Here is a 10453-nt window from a genome sequence, read left to right as displayed (position 1 = left end):
ATAAATTTCCGCTTCGCTGCAGAATAAGATGATAATCATGTTGTATTATTTCAAAAAAAAAGACGACGAAAAATATTAATTTCGGGTATTCCGTTGTATAATTTCGTTATATTATAAATTTTCTATCTAGATTCAAAATTATAGGAGTTTCAGGCTATAAACCAAACTTTCACAGTGGTTAGAAAGTATAAAAAGAGAGGACGGAGAGGCCGTCGTCAAACACCAGGTCCGGCGATGAGTGGCAACTCAGAAGATGTGGAAGGAGAGCAGCCGCATCCCGCCAGAAACGAAACTCTCACACATATATTGTACGCACAAGAAGCTGTCGGAGACGACAAAAAAGATTCAGCCATCATTGACTTGTACGTTTCACTTCGATGTACTCCTCCGACTTGTTTTGTTTTTCCAGAATCGTCGATCAATTCAAGCAAGAGAACATTGGAAACATCCTGGCCAATCCAGCCATTGCTTCAATCGGTCCTTCAAGAATCAAACAAGTGGTTCTCGGTCCAAAACACATCGGAGTGTTGTTAGATGACAACAATGTCTGCAGAATTTCATACCATCTTTTGCAAGTTCAAGTCGGAGAAGTAAAAGAAGCAGAAGCTTCCCGTGGTGAATGCAGCAGACTACAAGAGGTTTATTCCCGTGCGGCTCCCGGAGAAGTTGAAGTCATTCCATTGAGTGGTGGTTTGAGTTCGCTAAGAGCTGCCACTGGACAAGCCAAATATCGACGAGTTATGCTGACTAATCGGTACAGAGAAAAAATTAAGTTCCGAAAAAATTGAACTTCTTTACAGAGCTTATTATCGTCTTCGTGGTGGGCTTAGTGACGCACGAAGTTACATTTTAGGAGGACCGAGACCGCCTGCAGCAAACGTTCCAGACGATCTCATTAATCAAGTCCAGCAAGTTTTACAAGGCAAATCTAGAGAAGTGATCATTCGAGAACTTCAACGAACTGGACTCAATGTTAATGAAGCTGTCAACAATCTACTCTCCAGAGATGACGGCGATGGTTTGCTTTGAATTCTGAGTTTATCTAAATTAATAAATCGTTTCAGATCAAGATATCGACCTCGGTGGAGAGCATCTCATTCCAGAAGAGTTGCTGCAAATATTGGAAGGAGGCGTGCCGCCAGGAGCAAATAGTGGTGTTTCATCGATTGCTGAAAGTTTTCTGGAAAGAGGTAATTAGAAATTTCCAATTTCGAGACTAAGTCGGTGATTAGTTGCAGAAGAACGTTTGCTCGATTCATTGTCATCTCGTAGTGCCGAATTACGTTATCACTTCGGTGGTACATCAAGCAAGAAACCGAAGAATAATGAGAAAGAAAAGAAAAAGAAAGAGCCAGAGACTAATTGGAAGAATTGTATGCAATTGGAAGACGGAGTAGAGTGGTGGTGTGGACAAGATGGATCAGGAATCCCGGAGCATGCATTAAACGATACACAGGTCGATGATCAGGAGAGAAAAGCAAGTCCTATCGTAAGCATCACAGCCACAAGCTATCAGATGTATGTTCTTCACAAAAACGGAAGACTTTATTCGTGGGCTTGGGACGATCCGGCTGGACAGACTTATCCAATGGCAATTGTTAGAACCAAGGAACCAAGTTTTCCTGTTCAAGAAGCAAAGTTTCCTGAGAGCTCTTCAATTGGAACTTTTCAAGATCCCATCGTTTTGATGTCCTCCAGTAACTTGAGAATAGCAATTATCTCAAGAAAAGGTTATATGGTAACCTGGTTGGATGATCACGGTGTAGGAGCACGGATGTCGCTTGCTACGGAAACAATTGCGAAAATTCCCGAAGAGTCAATGCTGAAAGTTCAAGATTTAGTAACCAGTGATCACCTGGCCGCTTTTCGAATCGATAGTGTCATTCATTGGTGGTATGTTAATTCCCGTAAATAGAAAACTTCATACACGATTTCAGTGGAATCTTGCCTTTGATGGAAAGCACGCGTTCGTATGAAAAAGATAAAGCTGAAAAAGACAAGAAGAAACATGTATCGTTCGGTGAAACAACGGTGACTACTGTTCCTACAACATCGACCACCGATTTCGCAGTTGGACAACATGTTCAAATGAAGAAAGCTCCGTTGTATCCTGCTGGAAGTGTGGCTGCTCACATTAACACTCCAAATCCAATGGTTCATAAAGTCAAGATGTTTCTAGTCATATTTGATTTCTTTCAGATCGGTGTTCTCCTGGAAGATTGCTGGGCCGCCAATGAACAGTGTCGTTTCCGCTGCATGAATCCAACTGAGTACGATTTTGAAATGGAAATCGATGGATTCGTTAACTCCTTGAAGTCATCTGCTCTTTCCACTGAAGCTTCTTCCAGCGAATCTACTTCAGAAACTAATCCAGATTCGTCTGTGTCTCGGAAACGTCCGCTCACCGTTCAACAACCTGAAGTTCACACCATTCCTCCAGCGGAATTCGGAAGACGACGAGTAGAAGTTTGGCCAGTTGAAGACCTTGTCTGGATTCACGAGCATCGAAAAAGAGATCTCATGAGTGTTCAAGTGGTGGACAACAATCTTTTGGCAGTCAAATACTTGCCAAGTACCAACCAGACACCGATCTTCCAAAGCATTTTTAGTGAACGATTGGAAATGGATGGAATGGTATTTGAAATTTGATATCTGAGACAACTACCAATATGAATAATTTTCAGCCACGTTCTGTTGATCCTCTTCAGAGAATCACAGATTCTGATAACATGCGTTTGCTTCGGAAAGAAGATTTGCAAATCGTTGATAAATGCCCGCCACGGGCTCCAATCATCTTGCAGAAAGAACTTTCTAAGTTCGATGTTGACTCAAATCGTATCATTGTTTCAATGGTCGCTGATTTGAATGAGCTCCGAGTTTTGGCCAGAAGCAAACACATCGAACGAGGAATGCATATGTATCGAGTTAGCACAACGGGAAAAGTGATATCCAGAAGACGGGTCCCCGTTTTCTTACCGTCAGTTGAGCGTCCGATTCCAGGATCAACTACTCCGAAGTTGATCACATTTGGAGATGTATGTGTTAGTCTCGTATCTCAATTCATGCTATTTTTCCAGCCACGAACTCTGTTTCTTCGTGATACTGCTGGTCAGCTGATCCCACTTCAGCGTGATGCTCTCAACGGGTTCCGGGAGCCACCAGCTATGCACTCGCAGCCAATTCTTCACATTGCAACTTCCTGCAGGCCAACATCTAATAGTTTGTCATCATCATCAGAGGTTAGTCTTACAGAAGTTTGGCTTTAAGAACTCGTGGATTTTCAGAAAAGTCTCCCATGGCAAGGCTCGATGCTTGTGATTCCTGGTGTTAGCCGCCCATGGCATAATACGTACATCAAGGATGGCTCTTCTCTGATGCAAATGGTTCTTTACTGTGATTCTGATGGTGTCAGTTTCTTCCTGGATCGGCTGCAAGAGCTGAGAAGTGAGTTCAGTTTGATATTGAGCAGCTTTTGAAAATTATTTTTTCTAGTGAACAATTCGATCCCGCAATACGATTTCCGACAAATTATGAACGAACAATTGTTCGCTGTTGGCTCTGATTTATGCTCGAACGTTCTTCATGCTGCAATCCGCTTGACAGGTGCTCAGAAGAACGCCGACGATAGCGATAAAGTAACACCTGATTCAAATTTCCCACCGCTGTTCCCAACGAAGAATTCTGCACCACCGCCACCACCTCCACCTCAAGATGTTGTGATGGAAGAAGATTCTACACATGCACCATCTACAGATGACGCTGGTCCTTCAAATGTCTCGGAAGAAGGAGGAGAAGAAGAAGAAGGAAGGTGGTCACGTGTTCTTAGAAGCAGACCCAATAGACAAGGGCAAGTGACGCCGCACAAGAAACAAAAGAAGGAACGAAGAGCAAACTCTGAGGACATGGAAGATTCCGGGGAAAATATTTCTTTTTCTACTGGACGATCGGAACACACTGGAATGCCATTTGGGTCCCCAAGACCACAAGAAGTTCGGCAGAAATCAGCGATGACAATTGTGGAAACACTTCTGAAGCATCCAGCAATGTTTTACGACAAGGACGCGGGACAAGACGTTGATTACATGAACGAACCAGATAGATTGTCGGCTATCAAAACACTTCTGCTCAGCCGTGACCTGAATGGAATGACCCCTTTCCAATCTGCAATCAACCAACGAGCATACGGAGCTGCATACACAATCTGGAGAACATTACTGCAACTGGACTTCAGAAGCATGACAGAGGAACAGAAGCTGAAATACATATTCCCTGGCTTTAGTGCGGATGAAACTCATAATGCAGACGATTCACCACTATTCATTCTTTGCTACAACGACGTTTGTTCGTTCACTTGGACAGGAGAAGACCATATCAACCAAGACATTTATGAATGCAAAACATGTGGATTGACTGGATCTTTGTGTTGTTGTTCGGAATGTGCTCTTACTTGTCACCGAAATCACGATTGTCGACTGAAAAGGACATCTCCAACTGCATATTGTGATTGTTGGGAGAAGAGTAGTTGTAAGGCTCTCATTAATGGTAACGAAGCGATGCGTGACTATCTACTGATGCAACTACTCAGCCACACCCGCCTTTACGAATATCCGAATGCGCGAAACGAGCATATCATGCTGTTTTTGGCTCGAACGGTTATACGTCAGACACGCGAGCAGACATTCTCTCAGAAACGCAGAAGTCGCTACCGTCACGTCCTACCTCCACAATCAACGACTTCCGGAACTCCAGAGCACAATTTGAATCCGCCAAAGTTTGCGAAGCAAGCACTGGCTCATTGTTGCGTTAATCCATATGTGGTTGTAAATTCGATCAAGTTTGGAAGTAGCAAAAGGTAAGAACAAATCGCTGTACATATATACGGAATGTACTTTCAGATCCGACTTCGCCACTCCCGCTGAGCTCCATTTTGTTTTCCAAAACTCAGCTGCACACCTGGATAAGCTAACATTTGCCCTGTCGAACAAACATCTTCAAGAATACTCTAGAAAGTATGTTGAAACGATCCGAAATCTACTTTCTGGTACGACAAAGCCGTTACAATCGGACCCGGATATTGAGATCTGGGCTTCCCGTTTTGTTCGTAGTCTGGTTCGAGTCCTCACATTGGCAATCAATGTTTCTCCTTTGGCACCAAGCACGATTCTATCTCGTGAAGATCCGGAAGGTCCTAAAGAAGCAAGAAGAGACGAGGAACGTATTCGCCCGGGTACATATCAAACGTTTCATGCTATGGTACTCAGTAAAAAAGACAACACAAAGTTATCCGAAAAGTCTGCATCATTCGTGGCAATGGTCAACAGAATTATGAATGTGTTCCAAAAGTTTCCCACATTTGCTGTAGTCCAGTTAGCTATCGCTGCTGATGCGGTTTTCGAACCAGTTCGAGATGGAATGCTGAAACCAATGGTTAATCCGGCTTCAGCTGGAAGTACTAACGATCCGTTGGACGTTCTTGAGAAATACTTCGCCAGTGATTTGTCGTTCGCTGAGGTGTTGAAAAAGTCGAAGAAGGAGGAAAAATCATATGCAGCAGCAAAGTCAGAGTCCAAAAGAATGCGGAGGGTTAGTCCTGTTTGAATTTTTTGCAATAAAAAAATTTGTTTCAGACTAGTCGGCGGGATACAGACCGTGAGAATGGATCTGATAATCGGGAGAGTATGGAAGATGAACGTTCCGCCGCTGGTGATCGTGCATCGGAATCTCACGATACAGCACGTGTTCGGAATGATTCTGTAGCTACTTCAACAGCAGTCGCAACTCCTCGCCGTCGACGTCTTCTATCGGGAAATACAACAAATGATACAAATGAAGATAATGAGGAGAGAACTGGTCAACCGAGAGAAATTGAGGTAGAATCGAGCAGCTCAGATGAGGATAACGATGATGAAGAAGATGTAGATGATGACGATGAGGACGACGACGAGGACGATGATGACGACGATGATGAGGATAGTGAGAGACCAGCGGATGAGCGTCAAGGAGGAGAAGATAGAGATGACGATGAAGCAGCTCAAATGGACGAAATTAGAAGAAGAGAAGAACATATTTCCCGTATTGTTGAAGTGCCTGAACGAGACGAAGAAGGAGAATGGAATCCTTATGACGCTGCCAGTCCATCGCCTCGTCGTGGAGACTTCGACGACAACTCTTCTGATTCACAAGAAGGTGGTCCACGTGAACCTGCATTCGTAGTTGAGAATGTTGATCCACAGGCTGAAGGAGGTGACGCTGCAGTTGCCCCTGCTACTATGTCGAGGCCACTGGCTGAGAGTATGTTTAAAAGCTCTTGAAGCATATTCTAACAAATTAAAATAGTTTTAGACTCAACGAATAGGTCTCGACAACGACGTAACTACGCGTACCACGAAATTCATCGTAGAGTTGCTGATCCGTCTGGACAGCCGGTATGTTTTCAATGACTTTAAACTATACATTGTGTTCTATTCGCATTCCTAAATTTACAGCGAATCGATAGATACTATCCTTATCGTTTCCCACCGAGAAGCAGCTTCTTGAACAGTCGAAGAGAGGAATCCTCCAATTCTCAAGGCTCTTCATCCACCACAGCAGCGAACTCCACTGGAGGAGCTCAAGACTCAGCTCCTGCTGCTTCATCAACAGCTTCGACATCCAATTCGAGTAGTCAGAGTCGTCCGTCTGCTTCAACTGCTTCCGGCTCTAGTTCTTCTGCTACTGGAGGTGCTCAGGCCAATCAGGAATCTTCTCCAAGCTCCAAAAAGTCACCTGAACACACCGATCAACCAACACTTGAAACAGCTCGCGAACAACTTGCACTGACATTCAGTGTTCTTGTTCGAGCAGGATGTGATATTCTTGAGAACATGGTTCGACCAGGAATGGCTAATCGCGTACCACTGAATGAAAATGCAAAGCGTTCACATTTGAAGGTTTCGCCTGGATAATTTTTCCATAGAGATAATTTATGTATTCAGGCAAAACAAGTATTCGGTGAGATTCTACACGAGACGTTCCGTTGGATGGGAAGAGTTTTCGAATCAACTGAAGCTAGAATAAATTTCAATACGTCTTTCGAGAAATCGCTGTTCCGTCCCGTTTCACCTAATTGGGATGATAAAAGAGGACGGAAAGAAGCAATGAACTACGTTCATTCTTTATTGCGATTGGCTGTGGACGATGCAAAGGATGCTTTGGCTCATGTTGAGGTTGAAATGCTGTATCCTGTTGCACTCGTAGCCGATGCTTACTTCCAATTTTTGAATTGCAGTGTTGAGAAACCAATTGTTGGTTTTCCTTTTTTTCAAAGCGAATATTATTTTTCTTCAGGAGCTCAAACAGATCATCGATAACTATGAAGACAGCCGTCGTCGTGAATACCGAGAAAAGTGTGAACAGACTGATCGTGATTTGATTATTGGCTTTTTCATGAGACCTGTGTCGTTGAGTTGGCCCGGACATCTACACGACGGAGCCTGGGACACGATCTCAGGACGTCATAATGTTCTACGAACATTGAAGTTTGAAGAAGAGTGTCCAATGATTGGAGGACCCAAGATTCTTACGATGAGTTCGAAAGCTGAGGAATTGTTCCGAGAACCAAATTTGGATGATGCGAAGAGACAAACATCAAGTTACTTGAATGTATGTTATATATTTCGTTACGATCTTTAAAGTTTTATTGTTTAGGATCCTATCGAAGAGTACACCTACAAGATTCTCGATCGCCCATTTGAATATCGGTGCCCAGGCACAAGTCTCGCAATTGTTTCGCATCGTCGTAGAATGGAACATGATTTCATCAATTTCACTCGGGAATTTTATCATGAAAAAGAGATTCCTAAAAATGATCACAGGAATTTCTTTACACAAGCCGAGATATTCCCTGGATTCGTCGCTAAAAACGAGGACGCTGTTTCGAAATTCAAGGATAACCTTCTCACGCATTCGTGTGAACGAGAGAATCTGTTCTTCTCAAAATGGCAGAAAACTTTGAAAGTAATTGGATCTCGCTTCTACGATAGACTGACTGAAGCACTGGGAACCGACGTCGCTTTTGAGCATTCTATAATGCTTCGAAGACTGGCTTCTTTTGAAACAAAGTACCAACTGTTCAACAAAGCAACAGAAAAGTACCGAACACAACACTCCAATGTCAAAGAAATTGTTTTGGACGTACGAAGAGAATCCGCCAGTCTTTTCCGAGACACGATGATTCAACTCAGTGGATTGTATTCCAAGAGGATGGCATCAGTTCGTTTGGTAGATACGCCGTTAGCTGGAACTCGACTCCGTGTTCATTTCATTGATGAGCCAGGAGAGGGAACAGGTGTCACTCGTAGTTTCTATACTGCATTTGCTGAATCCTGTATGGAAGAAGTGGCTCCATTCGAAACTGATATTGCGCATGAGAAAGTGCTTCTCGCTCAAGCTGTTCAGAAGAACGACTGCGAAAACGGTAAGAGTTGTTCTTGTTCAATTGAAAAAACTATTGGTTCGCAGATGAAACGACCAAAATACGGGCCAAATCCCGTCGAGAGCAAGCTCTCCGTTTAAAGACTCACATTCATCGCCTCAACACTTTCCAACTCGACTTGTCAGCTGCCCGATTTGATATCAAAGGCAAAACCACATGGGACAAAATTCTGCCAGATCGTTCGGCAGAGTCAACACCTGCCATTCCAGCCTATTGGAGTGATCATGAGGAAACACTCCAAAAAATCTATAACATGTAAGTTTCTCCTTCGTTTCAAAATGAATTCCGTTAAACCGAATATCGTTTAGAATAACTGAATTCCAAATCGATGAAAAGTGCATTGGGAGAGTGTTGGGAATCATGTGTCAACTTCCGTATGATGTTTTCCTGAGTGCCGTTCACAATGATGACACTTTGCGTATTCATATTCAAAGAGTTTTGGCAGAATTGCGTGCTGATGGCGAAATCGATGAGAACGTACAAGTCGCCCGACCACCACAACCACGAAATGATGAAGAGCGGTATGCAGCTGTAGCTGGAGCGGCGGAGTATCAGATGGATAAACTGTTCGAGAAGGCACCATATGGAGAATGTTACGTTCCGAAAATTGGAAACGGTTCTACTTTGAGAATCGCCGCGTTTAGAACTGTTGGTCGAATCATGGGAATCTGCCTTTCCCAGGGAGATATCTTCCCGCTGAGATTTGCTAGACATGTTTATTCTTTCATTTTGAAACAACCAATTTGTTGGCTTGATCTTGGCTTCTACGATCCAACACTTTTCAACAATCTCCGTTCGCTTCTCCAAACGAATTTCAAAGAACAACCCGAGCTGGACACTGATTTCACCTACAACGAGGTGACAGCTGGCGATGTGAGTTTCAGATGCACTTTCAAAGAATCCAACTTTTCATTTTTTAGAAAAGCACTGTTGTCTCTTTGAAACCAAACGGAGAAAACATTATGGTGAACCAGGATAATGTTGTGGAGTTTGTATACAAATACGCTGAACGAGTTCTTGTTGGAAAACGAATTGCTGCTTTCGAAGCCATGAGAGAAGGCATTTTGGATGTGATTCCGGAGAATATGCTCAATGGATTGACACCGGAAGATCTCAGATTGATTATCTGTGGAATCGAATCGGTAATATATTTCCTTCATATTGCTTCGCAATTTCAGTTAATTCTTTTCAGGTTTCCATCAGTGTTCTACAAGCAAACACCTCTTTCCTTGATGAGAGTCGTGCTTCTCAAGAAACACTGAACCGTTTCAAGCAATGGTTCTGGCAAGTTATTGAATCATTCACTCCACAAGAAAAGCAAGATCTCGTGTTTTTCTGGACCGGCTCTCCATCGCTTCCTGCAACCGGGAAATGGCAAAGTTCTGCCAGTGTGATGCTCCGCCCACAAGAAGACATTTTCCTTCCAACTGCGAATACCTGTATCTCTCGTCTCTATGTTCCAGTCTACTCATCTAAGCGGATGCTCCGTTCGAAGCTATTGGTAGCTATCAAAGCCAGGAACTTCGGATTTGTCTGAAGTCGTTATCCACGTTTTTAATTATTTTCAAATTCTTTCTAACTTCACTCCCATTCATAACAAGTTTATTTTAACTGATTCTATTTCGTATTTTCCAGCCAGTTCATTCAGCGGGAATTACCTGAAAATCTCTTTGTACATGCTTTCCGTAACACTTTTCTGTTAGACTTCCACCAATGATGATTTTTTAGCTACTACCCCATTAAGTGATTACAGTTTACCTCAATCGCCACAGGATTCGAAATTTTCGTTCGGGATTCACCCACCCAATTTGCATTTTCAGTTTCTGTGTGCGACGAGAATTCGTTTTTTTACTTGTGATCAAATCTGTTCTCTTGTAGTAATGAACTGTTTTGTATGAATCGTTTTTGAAACAAGTGTCTCAATTATTCAACCAAAGGCCCAATACAAATCGGTTTCCCTATTTTCAGAGTCTCATTTTC

The 10453-nt window shown here is 43.0% G+C and overlaps 1 protein-coding gene across 1 annotated transcript; it reads left to right on the top strand.

Moving 5' to 3' along the window:
• Nucleotides 1-234: 234 nt before the first annotated feature.
• Nucleotides 235-10010, top strand: CBG18920 (the record flags this gene model as incomplete). The annotated part of the gene is made up of 20 exons (XM_045237794.1): nucleotides 235-362; nucleotides 410-754; nucleotides 801-1018; nucleotides 1065-1190; nucleotides 1239-1893; nucleotides 1938-2634; nucleotides 2685-3239; nucleotides 3285-3444; nucleotides 3493-4852; nucleotides 4896-5583; nucleotides 5628-6291; nucleotides 6343-6425; nucleotides 6486-6929; nucleotides 6975-7283; nucleotides 7327-7641; nucleotides 7687-8470; nucleotides 8500-8728; nucleotides 8782-9346; nucleotides 9394-9615; nucleotides 9666-10010. The coding sequence occupies 20 exons, from the start codon at nucleotides 235-237 to the stop codon at nucleotides 10008-10010; spliced, it is 8892 nt and encodes a 2963-aa protein (XP_045096612.1).
• Nucleotides 10011-10453: the final 443 nt, after the last annotated feature.

The sequence above is a fragment of the Caenorhabditis briggsae genome (assembly GCF_000004555.2).
Source record: "Caenorhabditis briggsae complete genome, chrV, whole genome shotgun sequence".
NCBI classification, from domain to species: Eukaryota; Metazoa; Nematoda; class Chromadorea; order Rhabditida; family Rhabditidae; genus Caenorhabditis; species Caenorhabditis briggsae.
The sequence above is the reverse complement of the archived record's forward strand: the minus strand, read 5'-3'. Positions and strand labels throughout refer to the sequence as shown.